The sequence below is a fragment of the Centroberyx gerrardi genome, chromosome 5 (genome assembly GCF_048128805.1).
Source record: "Centroberyx gerrardi isolate f3 chromosome 5, fCenGer3.hap1.cur.20231027, whole genome shotgun sequence".
Lineage (NCBI taxonomy): Eukaryota > Metazoa > Chordata > Actinopteri > Beryciformes > Berycidae > Centroberyx > Centroberyx gerrardi.
Genome location: NC_136001.1, coordinates 5,856,456 through 5,876,968, shown reverse-complemented (window position 1 = coordinate 5,876,968; position 20,513 = coordinate 5,856,456). Strand labels below are relative to the sequence as shown.

At 45.8% G+C, this 20,513-nt stretch overlaps 1 protein-coding gene across 2 annotated transcripts in view; it reads left to right on the top strand.

The window, feature by feature from the left end:
- plxnb1b (plexin b1b) overlaps nucleotides 1-20,513 on the top strand; it is a 67,874-nt gene that overhangs the window by 41,611 nt on the left and 5,750 nt on the right. The window contains exons 7-30 of one of the 2 annotated variants that reach the window (XM_071902809.2): nucleotides 2,019-2,151; nucleotides 3,833-3,989; nucleotides 5,532-5,640; nucleotides 6,916-7,024; nucleotides 7,559-8,548; nucleotides 9,267-9,401; nucleotides 9,509-9,631; nucleotides 10,166-10,259; nucleotides 10,908-11,074; nucleotides 12,022-12,173; nucleotides 12,455-12,560; nucleotides 13,025-13,161; nucleotides 13,349-13,525; nucleotides 13,709-13,901; nucleotides 14,176-14,418; nucleotides 15,774-15,953; nucleotides 16,173-16,321; nucleotides 16,686-16,786; nucleotides 17,452-17,669; nucleotides 17,778-17,956; nucleotides 18,110-18,176; nucleotides 19,081-19,227; nucleotides 19,356-19,521; nucleotides 20,216-20,319. In XM_071902809.2, coding sequence (XP_071758910.2) covers nucleotides 2,019-2,151; nucleotides 3,833-3,989; nucleotides 5,532-5,640; nucleotides 6,916-7,024; nucleotides 7,559-8,548; nucleotides 9,267-9,401; nucleotides 9,509-9,631; nucleotides 10,166-10,259; nucleotides 10,908-11,074; nucleotides 12,022-12,173; nucleotides 12,455-12,560; nucleotides 13,025-13,161; nucleotides 13,349-13,525; nucleotides 13,709-13,901; nucleotides 14,176-14,418; nucleotides 15,774-15,953; nucleotides 16,173-16,321; nucleotides 16,686-16,786; nucleotides 17,452-17,669; nucleotides 17,778-17,956; nucleotides 18,110-18,176; nucleotides 19,081-19,227; nucleotides 19,356-19,521; nucleotides 20,216-20,319 — 4,336 coding nt within the window. Of the gene's footprint in view, nucleotides 1-2,018; nucleotides 2,152-3,832; nucleotides 3,990-5,531; nucleotides 5,641-6,915; nucleotides 7,025-7,558; nucleotides 8,549-9,266; nucleotides 9,402-9,508; nucleotides 9,632-10,165; nucleotides 10,260-10,907; nucleotides 11,075-12,021; nucleotides 12,174-12,454; nucleotides 12,561-13,024; nucleotides 13,162-13,348; nucleotides 13,526-13,708; nucleotides 13,908-14,175; nucleotides 14,419-15,773; nucleotides 15,954-16,172; nucleotides 16,322-16,685; nucleotides 16,787-17,451; nucleotides 17,670-17,777; nucleotides 17,957-18,109; nucleotides 18,177-19,080; nucleotides 19,228-19,355; nucleotides 19,522-20,215; nucleotides 20,320-20,513 lie in introns of both variants that reach the window. The other variant, XM_078283478.1, reaches the window with a different exon arrangement.

Here is a 20,513-nt window from a genome sequence, read left to right as displayed (position 1 = left end):
CATTTAGAATCACATAGGCCTAGTTCACAGGAATTTTACCAAAACTAACAAAAACAAATGTTCAGTGCCATTATTTAGCAAAGCATCTGCAGACAAGGAAGCTGCTGGCGCTCATGTTGGTTTAGACAGAGTGTTTTTGCCAAGTCATCCTAAAAAAAGATTTTGAGTTCGCTCTTTGGGGATTGTTTTCCGAGTCTGATGAAAGGCATCTAAACTCGCCGTCCCATCTGTCTCTCCTCCTCTCTCCCCTCTTCTCTGCCTCATCCACCTGGCCTCTCTCCTCCCTCTCACCTGTTTTTCTTTTCCCTCTCAGTTCCTTTCCTAGTTTATTCTTTCTTTTAGTTCCTCTCAGTCGATGGGTTCCTCATGCAACAGTGCTCTCATCAGATTTTTAGGACTTTAAATTCAGTTTTCTTCCTATCTTTTTCCACTATGATGATGTATCTGCAGGATGTCCGAAAAGTCTGAATTTATTATGAATTAAAATCAGTCACTTCTTTCTACTCAACATGACCACCGCCGACTTCCAGACATCTTGGCAAACGAAGTGCTGCTACCAAAGAACTATCATACTTCTACATTACTGCTACAGCACTGCTACACTAAAAATAGAATCTTGTATCCACAAAGCATATCCGGATCAACATCACCATGCAGAGGCAATGTCTAAAATTAACTTTTTGGCTCATTTGCCAAGAGCTTTTAAACTCAAAACAAACTGTCAAGTATAATTGTTACTAGCCAAAGTAATTAATATACATTTTTTAATCTAAATATGTCACCCTACTAATTTTACCCAGCACTATTTCATGTGTGGAATCAGGTACTGTGTGTTCATTTAAAACTTGCTCACTCACTTACATACATTGACCCACCTGGTCCTCAAATTCCCGGAATACCATGGAATTTCAGGGAATGTCAGGGGTTTTGATAAATTCTCTGGGATATATATCAAGGATAAATATCAAGGTATTTTACAAATGTGTCTCTACAGAAATATAGCAGAATGTGTTTTCCAACTTTTTTCATATATTCATTGCATTAGCTAGTGGTTTTCAGCCCAACTGGACTGGAGACCGGACTGTTCAACCCTTAAGAAAAAAGACGAGGAACTCTTTTGTATGACGTGCAGAATTAAATGAGATTGGTCTTAAATTGTATTTGAACTTGAATTAAAAAAAAGTCCTAAAAAAATCTTAAATTTGACTTGCAGAAACCTGTAGTCACCCTGACTTAGACTCTAGAAAGAAGTGGCTCATCTGAGGAAAAATTATGTTCTCTACTTCTTTTTTAGATGTACAGTAGTGATGAATTCTCTGCTACTGGTGGTGTGCAGTTTAGGACTTGTGGTATGACTTGTAGATGCATAGTAGATAATATTGAAGATTCATTTTCATGGCTTAATATGTTATAGAACAGTTGAGTAAGAGAGACAGACAGATAGACCTTCAGTATGACAAGGGCAGAGAGCTTGTCTTGAATTCCCAATACATGGAATCAGAGGTGGGGACTCGAGTCACATGACTTGGACTCAAGTCAGACTCAAGTCACAATTTTAATTGCTTGAGACTTGACTCTGACTTGTACTTTGATGACTTGAAAAGGTTTCTAAAGTCTTGACTTGAGATCTTGTGTTTGTGTAAATGACTTAGATTGAAAGTGATGAGATTTGTTACAGCAGACGACTGAATTTAAATTCTGTTTTCTGAATTTGTATGGAATGATTGTAGAAATCAAACTCATGATGCTCTTACAAAGTTTTTATCCTATTAAAACCATATTGCATTGAAAAGTCCTAGATATTTAGTTTTCTTTAAGATGTTCAATTGATACTGGACTGATACTGGATTGAGACTTGACTTGAGACTTGTGCCTCAAGACTTGAGACTGACTTGGGACTTGAGTAAAGTTGACATGGTCACACCTCTGCATGGAATACATTTTACATGTATCTTGGACCGCTGCTCCACGTAACACCCCACTGGATCTAACAGTGTAGCCTTGGTGCTGTCCCGTAGGTGTATGCTGCAGTCAGAGTGCGCACGTGGGGCCCAGCCAGGCCAGTGGCTGTGGAGCTTTGACATGGAGCAGCAATGTCTGGCCGTCCAGGACCTCAACCCCTCCAACATCAGCAGAGAGGAGACCAGGACGGTAAGGCTGCATTACACAGCTGAATGACCTCAATCCGAGGCCTTCAAACCTTAGAGTCTTAGGGCAGATTTCTATAGTCTGTTGGCTTTGGTCTGAGTCAGGAGAGGAGTTGTTGCTCTGCTGCGTTTAGTTTAGTTACATTTTACTAGGGATGGGACGATATGCTTATCGCACGATATGATTCAATATGCAATATGGGGTTCACGATTCGGTACAACCATGATACGATGTAATAAATAAAAGTTCAATGACAACAAAGTCTGACTGTGCAGAATTGTGTTTATTTCTGAGCCACAAATCTTTCTAGCGATGGCATTGGCTCGCTAGAATGTAAACTACAATTTCAAAATGTCAGTACAAAGTCCAAATAATATAATTTGGATGGAGAGCTTGTGAAACTGTGATGGTCAAGCGTCTCATTTGTGATTACTACAGCAGAATAAAATGGAGCTAATATTGCGTTTCATTTTGCTGTTCCACGATATTTATTGTCACATTTTTGTATTGCGATATATTGAATTTGGATATATTGTCCGATCCTGACGTTTTACACAACAAAAGTTGGTGCTGGAAAGGACTTTTTCAGGGTAAAACTTGTCTTTAACCCATAATTCACAGTGTATTTAACCCATAATGCACTTGGTTCTTGTTGTTGGGTTGGATCACTCCAAACAAAGCTCCAGGGTCGGTTTCAGACGTTTTGTATAGCTTTTTCTCAGTGCACTACTTTTTGCACTAAATGAGAAATTTCCCTTGTTGCACAGGCACATTAAAGTGTTACATTTAACTTGTACAAACCCGTAGTCACCCTGATTTAGACTCCAGAAGAAGTGGTCCATCTGGGGAAAAAGAACATTCTGTGCAGCTCATTCTAGAGTTGTTTTCCAAAACTATATATATATATATTTTGGAGAAAAAAAAACTGCCTTCACTTGTGATAAAATGTGCATCAATGTGTCTGTGTATGTGAGTATAGGCGTCTCCCTGTAAATATCTTACATAAAAATGCAGACATCTATAGTGTGGGTACAGTATGTCTGCCCTCATATTCTGCACGTACCCCCCCCCCCCCCCCCCCCTTCTATAATAACAGTCCATTCACATACCAAAACACCATAATACATAGGGCCCGCATATCACCTAGGCACAATTCATGTCCCAGTTGGAATCCCTTATCAGCTGAGGTGGGAGATTTACTGTTCCTTGGCTGGGTGTACTGTGTGTGTGTGTGTGTGTGTGTGTTACCTTGTTATTGTTAAGTGTCAGTGCCTCAAGAGCAGATAGCGATCGCAGCCCCGTCCTGGCCTGTCCTGGCGCAGTGGAAATGCACAGTATCAATCATCTGCGTAGAGGATGGTGCCTCTGGATAGCGGTAGAGACAGACAAACAATACATAATAACTGTCTGACATCATAGGAGAAGAGGACTAAAGGACAAATTGTCTTTGGATGAGTCCAAATACACTGAGTGGGTGTAAAGTAGACCTGTTGGGATCGAAGGCTTGTTTTTCTGGGAGTTCTAGATACACTGAGACTAGCTGAACCGGCTAAATGTTAAGTGTATTTTTCAGTCTGATAGATGTTGCCAAGCATTTAATCCAGAGTTTGGGATCCCAAGTCACTCATAATCAACCATGGATATGGATTATGGATAGAAACTCTCTCTGTCTTGTCGTCTACAGATCTCTCTGTCAGTCCCAGGCCTTCCAGTGTTAGAGGAGGGCGAGTCCTACTCCTGTGTCTTCCAGGACAGCCAGAGTCCCGCCGCTGTCACCGAAACCGGGGTCACCTGCCATTCGCCCGACACCCACAGGGTGCCCATGGTGCCACGAGGACAGGGTGAGTACATTTTAACCCCTAGGCCTGGACTTTTTCTTGTTTTGGGAACAAAGCCGATGACAGAGAGTGTAAGAGCAGGATTGAACTCTTCAACTTTGTGATTGGAGGATTTGGCTGCTGTCCTGGATTGTGATTCATGCTTGTGTGTGTTTGCACACCCAAGTTCAGCCTCTGTTCCCGTATATCTAGGCTAGCCCAATCCTCTTTTATAAGTCAGGTTGCACAGCGGGGAGTAATCTGTATTTGTGAGCAAACAGCTCCCCGCAAATCAAATTCCTCCAGCGTTTGTATGCCTCTTTATGCTCTTCGGTTTTCTCAGGGTGGGTGATTGTTTAGCGTGTTCAGAGCAGCTTATTTTGTCGAGGTAAGTCATCGGTGATGACAAAAGAAGATTAAAGCGGCTTGTAAATAAAAATTGAAGCATCTAAGGCGGTCACACTCCCCCATACAATCACACAGAAACAGAAATCCCTCGCTGGCAGAAAGGCATCTAGTCTTGAATCCCAACATTCACACGATTTCTCTCTCTCTCTCTCTCTCTCTCTCTCTCTCTCGCTTTCTTTCTCTCACACACACACATACACACTGGTTCCCATGCCTACATTCCTGGAGCGTTCGGCTTGTTGTGGTTCTCAGGGTGCTAGAGTCAGGGGGAGGCAGCCTGGGGGTATTATTGAGATATGGACACACAAGGAAGAAGACTGTTGGATCTGAGAGGCATTATTTAGGGATCTAGCCATGGCTTATCTTCACTAAAAGAGGGTTGGGACCAGCGCTCAGTAAATGTTGTGCAGGAGACGGAGATGAAGGCCTGTGAAGTGGAACTGCTGCCTGAAAGTCGGAGATCAGATTTTCACCTGAATGTTCACTGTTTACTGAATTGGATGCAAAGGCACAGAAAATCGTAGCATTCAGTATGTATTTACTCCAGGCTGTCTGCAGTTTAAAATGGCTTGAATTAAGTGATCTAAACTCAAGGTGTTACAAGGTCTTGAATACAGTTGTAGAATTACAGTAGTAAACATGAGCGCGCTGTGTGCAGTTCGCTGACGTCACCTTTTCAGGATTTCTGGGTGCTGATGTTAAAATGTTTCAGTTACCTCTCGTTGCGAAGTGGCCTTGTGCCGCAAAGCAGAATGTGCTCGTGTTGGCCTCTTATTAGTTCACGCGTGCGAGTCTCCAGTGTGTTCACCATGTGTTTGGTACACAGTAGGCCACCGAGCCTTGAACCCTGCTCTGTTTATGTCTGGGCTCATGGAGCTGGGGTGAGGTGGGGTGGGGGGGGGTGCACATGGATTTTATTAGGGCTCTGTGTTTTGGCTGTCCCGGCCAAACCTTCTCCTTCTCCCTTCTCCCCCCCCCCGCAACACCATTGCTGTGTTTTGAGGAATGCCGCACTCAGACTAAGACTTACTTTGTTTCTGAATTAAAGACGATAAGCCTCGCCAAATATTTCCAGAGTGAACCATGTTGCGGTGTGTTGTTTTCAGCTTTCCCCTCATGCTCTCTCTCCCTCTCCCTTTCTGCTCTTCTTCTCCTCAGATTTCGTCACGGTCACCTTGTCTCTTCGTTTCAGCGACGTCACCGTCACAGAGCGGGATTTCACCTTCTACGACTGCACGGCTGTAAAGCAGCTGTCTGGCAGCATGCCGTGAGTTACCGCCCGTGATTTATTGTCTCCCTTTCTTCTGTCTTCTTCGGCTCTGCTCTGCTCGGCTCGGCTCTGTTCTTCTGACTTCTTCTCCTCTCTGCAGACTTTATAATCAAGTCTTATTCTCTGTGAATCTCTTCTGTTCCCCTTTTTACCTTCATCCGTTGTCTCTCCATCAGTTTGTCCTTTTCCTTCCTTGTTTGTCTGTCTGTCTTGGTTTCTTGTTATTTTACTTTACTTCTTCTCGCTCTCTTGTTTTTCCCTTTCTGTCTTTATTCCATCTCTCCCCACCTGTGTTCGTCATACCCCAAATACTGTCCTTCAGCCACATATCTCCTGACGAACCAACACAACGTGTGGCTCTGAAGGCTGCAGGCACCTGACTCCTGCCTTCCATTCTCCTAATGGTTTTTCCAGGACTACATGTGCTGATCACATGGCTCAACCCTGCTCCTCTAGCCTGGGTTGAATTGAAACTATCCTTCCACACCACACTGGAATGATTTCTCTGGACAGACATCTGGTATAATAATGTTAAAAACATGCTGACTAGCTCTGGTCAGGAAGGAACCTCCATCATATCAGTGGTAGATGACATTGATTATCTGATATGTTAACATAAACTGAAATATCGAACTGAAATCAAATCAAAACATCCCAAAATCCCACTAATGTTGAAAACGTGTAAAGCTCCAAAATGAAAGTTGAGACGTTTTGAAGTTTTACCATGCCATAATATCATATTATGACACTTTTGTGCTTCTTTAGCTTGACGTTGAATTTCGTCAAATTCTTTCCTGGGTACCGTATCTTCTCTGATCTCATGTGTTGTGTTGCCATGCATGTCTCCCACGCTTCCCACCACTCTGATAAGGAACTGAGGCTCAATTCAATTAGAGCACTGACCTTTCTTACCACTGGGGGCAGATTGGCAGCAATTGGATTACTCTGTGTGGTATAAACTGGCTGGGTCTCTCTCTCTCTCTCTCTCTCTCTCTCTCTCGCTCTCTCTCTCTCTCTCTCTCTCTCTCTCTCTCTCTCTCTCTCTCTCTCTCTCTCTCTCTCTCTCTCTCTCTCTCTCTGTGTAGCATCCTTTTCTCCTTTCCCATCTCTCATCTCCCTCTGACAGATAAACAGCCAGCATTTCTTATTCTTCCCCTCTTTGTCTTCACTTCTCTCCCCATAGCTCCTAACCTTGACTCATCTTTTTTGCTGAATCTTCCGGGAGCAATAAAATAAATCTTTAATCATATGATCTACCATATCTGTCTCCAGTTGCCGTGGTTGTGTATTGAGTCGATGGGGCTGTAACTGGTGCGTTCACCAGCATTCATGCACCCACAAGCCCACCTGTGAGGAAGGAGTGATCATCTACAACCAGCACGTAAGTTACGGTGTAATATTAAATGCACACAGTTCATCTTATTTTACAGCAGTATACAAAAGGCTCCAATAAGACGGCAATGATCAAGGTATTAAAATAGATGCGGACATCCCCAAATGTCAATTTTTGAAAGGTTCATTTTGTTATTATTTCTGACTAAAAGTACTTGAATGTGCGTAAAGTTGTATTTATGACTTCTGAACTTGAAAGTAGGAGCTGGTAAGTATGTGAATGGTCAAATGTTTGTTATACAAAGGAAAGTTTTTATTTTACATGAATGTTTTCACTGAGCCTCATACACCAAGACAAGCATACATCATTTTTTAACCAATAATCATTCCATGTAGCCGGTGTGGCCAAGTGCATGAGCCATAAGCGACAGTAACACGATAACACCAGGTTATGTGTTTCACATCACATTTGAGTTCTTCTCAGTCTGTGAATTTGGTTATTTCCATTTTTCTTTTGCCATTTTGTTTTTTTATTTCTGTCTCACCCTCTCCCCATGTCTTCCCCTCCTCCTCCCTCCCCCAGTTTAAACTCCCCACCTCGGCTCCTCCCACAATCAAAACTTTTAAAGTCACCACGACACCCACTACCACAACGGTTGCCCCGACAACCACCACCCTCCCGACCACCACGACACCCACCACAACTACGACTATTGCTACGACGACGACGACGACGACGACAACCGAAGCCCCAACAACCGTAACGACCACTCAGGAGCCGACAACGCCTCCGACACCCACCACTCTACCTACGACCACCAGCCCAGAGCCGACAACCTATCCCAGCACAACCCTGCCCCCCCGGCCTCCCAGCACCCTGCCACCCACCACACCGGCACCCACCTCCTCTCCACCACCGGAGGTCACCACAGGGGAGGAAGAGCAGCAGACTAAAACGGGAGAGCTCGTCGTGGTGTCCAAAAGTGACACCGAAGACGCCGTGGTTACCCCCGGTGACGTCGAGGTCGCCGCGGACACCGAGTTGGCACCCGTCACCACCGTGGACGATGGTCAGATTGACGATCCGGACCCCCTGATGCCCCTGATGATTCCGGCCCCCGAGGCCTTCCCCCTGGAGGTGGTGACGGAGTCGCCCCCTAGTGGCGCCCAGGAAGCCGAGGAAGCGCCGAGCCTGGCGGAGCCTCCCACGCAGGCCTCCTCCGGCTTCCCCCTGCCCACGCCCTTCCCCCTGGGCGAGCCGGCCGACTCGGAGCCCTCCTTCTACCTGGACCTGACCCAGACCCCCACCCTGCTGCCCCCGCAAGACCCCGAGCCCCTCACCGAGGCGGGGAGCCAGGGCGGCGACCCGGAGGTGCTCCTCTGGCCGAAGGAGGAAACAGATGATCGCGCTGAAGTCGCTGCCGCCGCAGAAAATGACACGGCGACCTTTTCGGCCGCCACGGTGCTGTCGGGTGACGGGGAGGTCGACCACGGCCCAGCAGCCTACCCCCGCCTCCTGGACGCCGACTCGGAGCTGGACTACCAGTACGACCCGGCAGACGCCTTCCTCCCGGTGAGTTCCAGCCTCCTCCCTCCTCCTTCTTCTTCTGGAAGCTTCAGCGGCCTGCCAGTGCTCCCAGCTCTTGACTGGACTCTGTTATAGAAACAAACCGTCTGACACCCGCTCTATCCACAGTCTGCCCTTGTTTCCCTGCTACTCCTTTACTGTCTTTCACTTGTGGTGTTCTCCTTGTTTTGCTTCTGCTTTGGAAAAAATGGCTGCTTCAGTACCAGCTACAGTGGCTGTTTTTGTGTGTGAATTTTTTCATGTTTCATCAATTGATCAACCATGTTAACAGCTTAGAGTTTAAAGCTCATTTTAAAATGGACATTTTTCTTTGAAAGGATCCTGTGTGTGTTTGTACACGAGGAAAAGAGAGAGACAGTGGCTACGTTTACATGCGCACAGTATTTCTGATACTGGCTCAAATCCTGGTCTAGAATCCTGGTCTGAAAACCAACAGCTAACAGGATACCATGTTTACATGCTTGCTTATCCTAGATAATACGGGAATATCCCAGCTACCTTATGCAGCTTATTTGGGTTATTGTAAACAGGATGTGGTGTTTACATCTGCCAACTCATACTGAATACTTGAGTATCCCGCATTATAAGGGAATATTGGTGCGGGTGTAAACGTAGTCAGAGAGTGAGACAGAGAGGAATTGAGTGTGTGTGTTTAACCTCCTAAGACTGTGTGTGTGTGTGTGTGTGTGCGCGGGGGACACAGGGGGACGAGGGCTCCTATGTGAGCTGGGGTTCCTCAGCTTGTCCCTGTGTAGAGAAGGTCCAGGGTTCACCGCTGCTACCTGTCAGAGTGGAGAGGAAGATAACCTTGCTGGCCCGCAACCTGCACCTCTACCAGGTACAACACAGTCGCACACACTACTGCACACAAACACCCATAATCCACACACACCCTGATACACAACTGAAGACTCTACGAACGTTCTTTGGCTTTGCGGTGTGCAGGACAAAGACTTGGACTACGAGTGTGTGCTGGTGATTGAGGGGCGGACGGTGGTGGTGGACGCCTACGTGGAGATGGATGAGATGAATCCCTCCGTCTTCGACATCACCTGTCAACTACACCAGGTCTGACATCCTGTAGTCACTCGGTATTTTACAAAACTAATTCTCTGGCTGTAATTGATGCAGAATTATGCTGATTCGAGCTAAATTTAGTTCAGTTTCAGTCTGCTGTACATTTATTTTAACTCGACTCAACGCGTTCTTGTGAACACAATAACTCCAGACCAATACATGATGGAAACATAATACTTACACCACAGCTTTCTCCTAGAGAGTAGATGATCTGAGTAGATTTTGGACCACCTGTCTGCATAAATTTACATATTAATGAGGAAAAACTCACTATAACCCCTTAATACTTTAAGATACGGAGTTCATATTAATACCGCCCATGTGTTATGTGAAGACAAGTATGTTGACGTAGATATATTTGCCAATTAATGCATTAATTAGCTTAATGAATGACCTCATTAGCATAACTGGTTATGTTTAGTATATCATGGTGATTTCATATTTTTCACATGGTGGACATCTCTTTGTGTATTGAGTATACACAGTTCCTTTTGAAAATGAAACCATCCCGTTGTTTTTTTCCAGTATTCGTACTCGGCTCTAGCGGAGGAATACAATGCTATGGTGTATGTGAAGAGGAGGGACACCTTCCATGTGGACAGCGCTCCCGATCTATACGGTGAGGTCAACATTGGTTTTCTCGTCTCATCCCGTATGGAATTGCACCGTACCGTGTCGCATTGCATCGTCTAATCTGCTCTAGTCTCGTCTCTTCTGCAGGCCAGTGTGTATCGCTCCCAGCTGCAGGTACAGGTTGAGCTTCAGCCTGGACCGGCAGCTGTGTTATTGCTCAGAGCCGAACGCTCTGAGCACGCAAATTAGTTTAGTGGTTATTGTTTTTCTGCACTCAACATATGGCTAAAGTCCTCCGAGACAGCTTTCACAGCTTTTCTTCCCCCCCCCCAAGGACACAACAACAATCGACAAATTAACACACTCTTAGTGCTCTCTATGGAGTCTCTCTCTCTCTCTCTCTCTCTCGCCCACTCACTCTCTGCACGCCTGAGGGTGGAGTACATGTATTTCTCTCTTAGGAATAATAATTTGTGAATGTCTGGGGCAGCGCACTATGTATCCTCTGAGAAGATCTGACTGTACCTGTGAGGTACTGTAGTTATTATTATTGTTGCTTGCGTGGGTGTGTGTATGGGAGTTGTTTTGCGTACACTGATATACGCTTAAGCTTGCTCACTGCCCAAACACTTCAACGCTGTATTATGCTGCTGTTTCCACTGATCTCCCTCTTTTCTGTCTGTTCTACACCCAGTGACTCTGTACAACTGTTCGGTGGGCCGGTCAGACTGTAGCCGTTGCCATACGGCGGACCAGAAGTATGGCTGCGTGTGGTGCGGCGGCGCTCAGGCCAGCTGCCTGTATTCAGACTCCTGCGGTGAACCCATAGAGCAGACCTGCCCCGCCCCGGTCATACACACCGTGAGTACAGCCCGCTACCTCTTCACTAACCGTTGGGGACACACGACTCGAGTTTTAGGCTGGTTTTAGCCACGACTTGGCATCATTTTCCAGAGGCGGTGCTGATTTGTGTTTCATACCGATGATCTTGTAATGTTAGTACGGGACTTAACCTCTTGCCTCACCATTTTTTTTTAAATGTTTGATTTTTATGAATTTAGTCTGTACAAGTCTTGATGTCCTCCTGTCATTTGTAGTCAACCACTAAAAACTGAATAGGGACCGGCAATAGCCGATGAGAGTTGAGTACCAGAGAGGGGGAAAAAAATACAGAAAGGGCTCTACTTCCGTGTTTGGTTTGGTTGTGTGTTGCAGTAGTGTGGGAGTTTGTGTTTTCGCCAGATTGGGAGGTTGCATGGGGTTAAATCTTGGTTAGTGTGTGTTCCCCAAAGCTATGGGGATAAATTTAGGCGAGCTGAATATTTTGAAAAGTCTCAGTTGTAAAATTGTGATACGCAAAACCGAAATTCTGGGATTGGAAGCCAAGTTTTCCAAGTACAATCCTCATGCTACAATTACAAATACCCATTTACGCAGTTAACAGATTTACAGATTGATTACTTTACAACTCTTGTCAGTTTGTATCGTCTTGATGCAACTATGACTTCCTCTGGTCTGGGGAACTTTTCCTAGCAACTCTCCAGCTCCATCTAGTTTCTATGTGCCTGTATGTCATTGTTACTCTGAGGAATCACTTACTAGGTTGTTAAAGTTCCACAAGAGACTGTACAGACTTATTCAGTTTAATCATGTATAGTGCTTATGTGTTGCTATCTATTTCCCACCTGATAACTCAAGTTGTCCACACAATAGATATCTGTAATTTCGCTCATTAGCCAAGAATTGACGAATGGCCAAAAATACTCCGCTCATCCAAAGTAAGTAAACCATTTCCCGTCTTCCCTCAGATTGAGCCGCTGTCCGGCCTGTTGGAAGGGGGGACGGTGGTCACCATCTCAGGCTCCAACCTGGGCCAGAAGGCTGAAGACATCCTCCACTCGGTGACGGTAGCCGGGGTTCCCTGCACCGTCATCCCCGGCCTCTACGAGGTCTCCTCCAGGTACAGACCAGCTGCTTTTTCTGTGTGTCTGAAGGATTCCCTCACGGGTTCAGCCAGTTTCTTGATATTGGGGACTATAAAACCCATTGAAAACGCATTGTATCATCACAGTATTCATTGTGTTAATTCCAAAACTGAATGGCCATCAGTCTGAGCATAAGGATGTTTGTCTGAATTCCTGAAACGTGCAGATTTTGGAGATGTGATTCACCTGTCAGCAGCCTGGTTCATGGGTATTGACTTTGGGAATAACCTCCCAAACTGTGATTTCTGTCCTCCAGGATCGTGTGCAGGACCAAGGCCAGTGGAGGAGAGAAGGTGGGCCAGGTTTCTGTTGAAGTGAGCGGAGGAGAGTTTGGCCTGTCCAGCCAGAGGTTCAGCTACCAGGTAACAGATTAGATTCAATTAGATCAAGTCAGATTAGATTCAGTTAGATGAGATGAATCTTTAATGACCCCCTGGGGAAAGAGGGCGGTTGCAGCAGCAAAATATCAATAGGATTGCAAAGATTAATATAAGATATGAATAAGAATAGAGCAAATGGAGTTTATTAAACATAATGCAACCAACAGTAACATCACTAGAACATATTAAGTAGAAGTATAAGCATTAAAACATATGTATGCAGGATGTGCAAAATAACTAGTAGAACATACTGAGGCAAAAAGTGAATGGAGAAAAATCTGTACAATGTGAAAATATACAGAAAATGTATGCAGTATGAAAATAAATGAAAGATGCTAAAATATCAAGATATAGCAAATGAGAATATGAAAAAGAAAAACTGTGAATTTACAACATCCTCTCTGCCAACCCCCCCCCACCCCCACCCCACCCACCCCCACCCCCAGGACCCGTTTGTGATGGGGGTGTCACCGGAGAGGGGGCCCAAGGCCGGAGGAACGTCCCTGACCATAACTGGCCGCAACCTGCTGACTGGCCGTCCCACCGACCTCGGCGTCACTGTAGGAGGGGTCCCCTGCAACATGTGAGACACACACACACACAAACACACACACAGACCTCCATGCTTCAGAGAAAAGACAATTTCCCTTCAGGGATCAATAAAATGTTGCATTTATTTATGTATCACATTCTATATTATTTTTTTCCTCATCTCTCCCTCTTTGATTTCCTCCTCTCCCTCCTCCTCCTTCCTCTTCCTCCTCTACCAGAGAGCCGAAGTTGCAGGAGTCCAGTGTGGTGTGCGTAACAGGCAGCAGTAATAAGACGGGAGATCACCGGGTCACGCTGCAATATGGCAGCAGCCAGCGCCACCTCCACACCGCGACCTACCACTACACACACAACCCCAACATCACCCACGCCACGCCGGCCAAGAGCTTCCTGGAGTAAGTGTGTGTGTGTGTGTTTCTGTGCTTCTCCTCATTGGTGGATGCATTTGCTCAAAGAGAATGATTGTAAAAGTGTTTGGGCAGCTAACCCAACTAAAAGTATTTCATTAATACGGGTTAGACAGATAGACAGACATAAAGGGAAATACTGTGAGTTTTAAGGCTCTTCTCTCTGTGCAGCGGCGGTCGGCTGATCTACGTCTCGGGCCACAACCTGGACGTGGTGCAGGAGCCCAGGATGGTGGTGTCCGTCTCTCCCTTTGAGTCCATCAACCAGGCCAAGAGGAGGAAGAGGAGGAGGAGGAGGAGTGGAGAGCGGGAGGCCAGCAAGGAGTCTGGCTGTCCTGGAGACCCGCTCTGTCCCGACAAACAGGTCTGTGTGTGTGTTTGTGTGTAACTTATAAGCAATATGTTCAGCTTGTTTAACATATCAAAAGTTAGTTTTCAAGCCTTCAAAAACCGCCTTATTCACTCGAGCAGGTGTGTTATTGTGTGACACATCAGGAAAATTAACACATTTCTCATATTATTGGTCTAGTCTAACATATTTCCCTTCAAAACCTAAGCCTCATTTGTCACATGAAAACCAAACTGACAGCTACTTGTCGCTCCTTGATCAACCCGCTCTGTTCTCACTGTCTTCTCAGTTCAACCAGAGCTGTGAGGTCAACTCCTCCTCCCTGATCCTGTGCCGCTCTCCCACGGTGGACTCCTCCGTCTGGGGGTCAAAGGTCACCGTGGAGTTCCTGCTGGACAACCTGCGCTTCGACTTCAGTGGCCTGAACCCCCAGTCCTTCAGCTACGAGCCCAACCCCGTCCTGCGCCCCCTGAACCAGCAGGAGCCTCTCAAGGCCTACCGCTACAACCCGGGCAGCTTCATCCAGCTCGAGGTCAGATCACAACCAGCTGTAGACGAGCTGTTGTGGAAGTGGTGCTGTTATTACCTCCGCCAAGGAGGTTATGTTTTCGGTGCCGTTTGTTTGTCTGTTAGCAGGATTATGGAAAAACTACTGGCCCGATTTTCATGAAACTTCGTGGAAGGGTGTAGCATGGGCCAAGGAAGAACCCATTAAATTTTGGAGCGGATCCGGATCCGACTCACGAACAAGCAATAATAGCACAAACCTTGGTGGAGGTCTGCACTCTCCGAGTGCCCTTCTAGTTAAATGAAGCAATGATGGTGCTGTTAGTGTGTTCACTGCCACAACCTGGGTCACTAGATATAGTTTCAAGTGTGAAAGAAGCTTACGTCTCCCCTAAAAAGCTGAACTTTTCTTAACTTTAGAAAACGCTCCACACTGCTTTAGAAGAAGCCAGGCAGAGTATCTTTTTCCAATGCTGCTTTCCATTCACATGCACACGCTTCCCATTGGTTTAATAAAAAAGGCACAGGTAGGTTGAAAAAAGCAGAACGTGTGAAAAGACAAGTTAAGACGAGTAGTTGAATCCAAGACTGGTTTATCAAGGCCTGCTGCCACAGCCTTGGTAGCTTCAAGCAACTGGAGATGGTTGTTGGCAGTCATGGTATTTGTCATAATGGTGGAAGCATGAGCAACAGTAGCATGAATCATGTGCTCTGCAAGGTTATTATAGTTAAAAAAAACTAAGATGAAAACTAGGTGCTAAAAACATAACTGAAACTGAAATCAAAATGCAAACTACACTTTAAATGAAAACTAGACTTTCTGCTAAAACTAAAACTGTTTGTCTACTTGTAAAACTAGCTAAAATAAAATATACATGAAATGTATTAGTTTCTATATCTGTGTATGTGCAGGGTAAAAAAGAGAATATATTTTGGGTCAGTAATTGATGGCTATTTTTAATGAACGTTATTGAAAAATTAATGTAAATAACATTTAAAAAGCATTTCTGATTCATTGTTTGTGTTACACAATACCTGTTGCAAACATATACAAAAGACATGTTCTGAACTTCTACCATTGCACCTTTAAAATACTACAGCTACCAAAAATACTACAACTAGAACTGAAACTAAATAAAACATAAACTGAAACTAAACATTTGTAAAAAAATAAAAAAATAAATAAATAAAAAACCTACCAAATCCACACTAAAAACAAACAAAAACTGAACTGAAATTGAAATAAAAATCCCAGACTATAATAACCCTGGTGCTCCGTAGTTAGATTTTGTCTTTTCCTCTCTCTCCTGACAAGGTCCTTGTTCCATTCGACCCATCATTTCCCTTCTCAACATTTTCATCCCACCCGTGTGTTTCCAGGGGGAGAACCTGGACCTGGCCATCAGCAAGGATGAGGTGGTGGTGTTGGTCGGGGAGGGGGTGTGTGCTGTGAAGACCCTGACCAGAAACCACCTGTACTGCGAGCCGCCGCCCCAGCAGCCGGCCCCGGGACCCAACGGCAAGAAACGCGAGGGCTCGGACAATCTGCCGGAATTCACCGTGAGTCCACCGCTGTTCGCCCAGACTTTAAAAGACGGCTCCCAAAAGTCTCATTTAGCATGTCACTTACCTAGGTGAATGGCATTTTTAGGTTTTAGTCGCATCATTTCCAAACAAAGCAACTGGAATACATCATCTGTAGCGATGTGACAGGGACACGCACTGCTGTTTGAAGCCCTTTACTGGCTAATTAAGTGTGTGTGTGTGTGTGTGTTTCAGGTCCAGATGGGCAACCTGAACTTCTCCCTGGGCAAGGTTCAGTACGACAGCCTCAGCCTGTCCACCTTCCCTCTGGAGGCCCAGATAGGAGTCGGGGTCGGGGCGTCCATCGTGGCTCTCATTGTCCTCATCATAGTGCTGATTTACAGGTGGGAGGACTGTATGTGTGTGTGTGTGTGTGTGTGTGTGTGTGTGTGTGTGTGTTTATGTGCATGTGGGAGAGTGCACCTTTTATATCAGGGTCATGGTGGCAACCCTGGGATCGGGATTGTCACTTTAAGATATCATGAAAGGCAGACATTTTTGCATTCTGGCCCAGTTTGACCCTGCTATCAACCCTAAGCTTTAGCAGGGTGGTTTTTTGCAGTCGACTTACCCAGGTCGACCCCTTTCACAGTTTTGGGGTCACTAATCCGGTGTGAAATGGGTATTACTTGTCCCTTCTCCTCCATCCCTGCCCCCTCCCTCCATCCCTCCCTCCATTCATTCATCCTCTGTGTTTGTCTCTTTCAGGAGGAAGAGCAAGCAGGCTCTGAGGGACTATAAGAAAGTCCAGATCCAACTGGAGAACCTGGAAACCAGTGTGAGAGACCGCTGCAAGAAAGAGTTCACAGGTAAAGAGTGCAAGAAGGGGAAAGTGAGACGAAGAGGGAGAAAGCAGGAGAGAGAGGAAGGAGAATGGGATGGGAAAAGCCAGAGACGGAAGAACGAGAAAGTTTGTTTTTCTTCCTGGGGGCCAACAGATCCACTTTGTTTTCAGACTGGCCTTATGAAATTATCCCGTTACATCAAACCTCCCAGATGAAATTTTCCTCAGATCCCACATGGAGGAACGAGTTTAATTTTAGCCTGTCATCAATGTCCAAAGTCAATATTTACCCGTTCTCACCTCCCAGCACAGTTCCTACCATCCACTTTCAGCATTCAGCATCCCATCATTCAGTCTATTAATTACAGTGGATAGCATAATATTAAATGGATATGGGACAACACAATAAAATGGCACAGTCCCGGTTAGAATAGACTTTGGAAAGGTTTAATTGTAGGTCACAATTCAAATTTGACTGTGAGATATATATATATATATATACATATATATATATATATATATATATCACAGTATAGATCAGAGGTGGACGACACTGACTGGACCAGATCTCCATATATCAGCAAACCCATATATCAGTATAACCCAAGTCACAATCAACCAAGCACAAAACAAATCACCCGCTAACCTTTCCTAGCCACACCCACTAACCTTTGGCCCCTCTGTCTCCAGACCTGATGACAGAGATGATGGACATGTCCAGCGACCTGGTGGGCTCGGGCATCCCCTTCCTGGACTACCGGATGTACGCCGAGCGCATCTTCTTCCCCGGCCACCGGGAGTCGCCGCTGCGTCGGGACCTGGACGTTCAGGAGTGCCGCAGGCAGACGGTGGAGCAGGGCCTGGTGCAGCTGTCCAACCTGCTCAACAGTAAACTCTTCCTCACCAAGGTAGTCATCATCCGGACAAAAAAAAAAACATAGAGCGACGTGAAACATTTGCTGTCGTTTGCCTTTGTCGCTCATGCCCCTCTTCCTTCTCCCTCCTCCTCCCCCTAGTTCATCCACACTCTGGAGAGCCAGCGGACGTTCTCTCCCAGAGACCGGGCCTACGTGGCGTCCCTGCTGACGGTGGCGCTGCACGGCAAGCTGGAGTATTTCACCGACATCCTCAAAACCCTCCTCAACGACCTGGTGGAGCAGTATGTGGCCAAGAACCCCAAACTCATGCTGCGGCGGTAAGAGGAGGAACGAGCGTGTTGGTGTCTGTTTTGGTGTCTTTACCGACTCTCCCCTTGCGATATGTGGGCTGCGATATGTAAGGGCGTAGGTTGAACTTGTAAGTAAAGAAGCTCGGCATTGGTACAACGTTGTGTCGTCCTTCTCTGCAGAACGGAGACAGTGGTGGAGAAGCTGCTGACCAACTGGATGTCCATCTGCCTCTACGCCTTCCTCAGGGTGAGTCCAAAATGTTACAACCACAAAAAAAATGACAACTTCCTCCATAAAATGATTGCCGGCTCAGAAAGCTGACTGATGACTTTTGCTTAGGAAAAAGTAACATTTAATCAGGACTTGTGACTGGAAGATTTGCCGGTTCAACAAAATGTACCGTTGAACTGCCCTTGAGCAACACACTTAACCCCAAGCAGTACCATTGCTCAGTGGCCACCAGTAGGAGACTGTGGTTGTACTGGGCAGCTCCCAGTGTGAATGTGTGGATCTGTGTGAATGTGAAGCAGGGTGTTGCTGCACAATAGTATGGAGCTCAGTCGACTTTCCCTGGATGCATAAAGGTTAAGAAAATAAGATGTTTTGCTGAAATAAACATCCATCATATAATATTTTCCCCTGCAGTAGAGCATTTTTGGAAAGAAACCCTCTCACTTCATTCCAATATGGGAATCCACCTTGATGTCTGCTTGTCAGATTCAGATGACTAAGTTTGGCTACTTTACTGATTAGTTAACCGATTCAGTCAGCCAGCTAGGGAGCTGTGAAGACAAATGTATCAAGCTAGTGTAACTTTTAAATAGCAGAGTGTGTGCACTCTAAATGTCAAAACACTGGCATTTGTCGAGTGCCAAGAGAAGCTTTCCGTGGAAATATTCCCATGCAGAGTAAAGGGTGTTGTAAAAAAGTGAATCTCCTAGTGTCAAGAGTCGAAGACTTTTGTTCCAAAATGTGATATCCACCATTTGCAAAAAAGCAACTACACTGTTGTAGTGTTTGGTTGGAATGAAAACCTGCATACTCTTGGGCCTCCATGACACACAGTTGAGAACCACTGCTAATTGACTTAAGTGTGTGTGTGTGTGTGTGTGTGTGTGTGTGTGTGTGTGTGTGTGTGTTTCCTGTGCAGGACTCAGCTGGGGAGTCTCTCTACATGCTGTTCAGGGCCATAAAGCACCAGGTGGATAAAGGACCGGTGGACGCCGTGACCGGCAAGGCCAAGTACACGCTCAACGACAACCGGCTGCTACGAGAGGACGTGGAGTACAAGACCCTGGTGGGGAGAACGCACAGCAACACACACACACACTCTGAATTCAGTTCAATTCCAATTTGTCCATCCATCCGCTTCCATCCATACCACCTCTGTCTTTCTAACGCTCCTTCTCTCTCCCTCGTCTCCAGACTCTGAATGTGTTGATGCAGGGCGGCGGGGTGAACGAGACCCAGCCGCTGCCCTCCAAGGTGCTGGACTGCGACACCATCACCCAGGTCAAAGAGAAACTACTGGACCAGGTCTATAAGGGCACCTCCTTCTCCCACCGGCCGCACACCGACTCACTGGACCTGGGTGAGCCCTCCCTCGCCACACACATCACATATGCAGAGTTCATTTTGGCTACGTTCGTACTGCAGGTCTTCATGGTCCAATTTGGAATTGCTGCTCATATCTGACTGTTCATATCTATTCTAGGATGTATGACAGTTGTCTCAGGTGAATGACAAGATTTCCTTGTCACGTGTGAGGGAATAAATCCGAACAGCTGCAGTGTGAATGTAGCTAGTGGCTGGTGTTCCCTTTTATCTAGCTGTGCTCGCCCCCTACAGCTAGGAAAATGTAAATACAATGGAAATTCATCATCTGGCCTTATTGCTCCTCCCGCCACCCCAAAACATTAACAGCTATAATTGCAATTAGACAACAATTGTTCTAATTTCATGATCTAAATATCAAAATATTATCATTAAACTGCAATATGTGGAATTAATCCTGGAACAGACCAAGAAGTGGACCTTGGTCTCAGAACTAGAATTACCCCCACATCTATAAAGCACTGATTCAGCATCCCTAAAGAGGAGGATCCAGTCTGTAAAAGTGTTTTTGTCAACCAAAAGACTTACATTACCTACTGTCCTTGTCCAAGTTGAATCCCTCTCTGTTGACACCCACAAACACACACACACACACACACACCTCACATGTCAACAGGCACACACACACACACCGAGCTGACGGTCTCTGTTGTGCTGTGTGTTTGGTTCAGAGTGGAGGTCCGGTGTCGCTGGCCACCTCATCCTGTCAGACGAGGACTTGACGTCTGTGGTCCAGGGCAACTGGAAACGCCTCAACACCCTGCAACACTACAAGGTCAGTATACTGGCTTCACAAACCCAGTTAATACTACTCTAATGCTTTGTCAGGGTGTAAATAATGAAGAGACACAAAACTCAATGTACTAGTTGGAGTGGAAGGAGAGCAAATGCCCTCTTTCCGCTGTGGGCCAAAACCTCAGGAACTTAAATTGCCATCACAATCACTTTTTGTTTTTTAAATTTCCATGA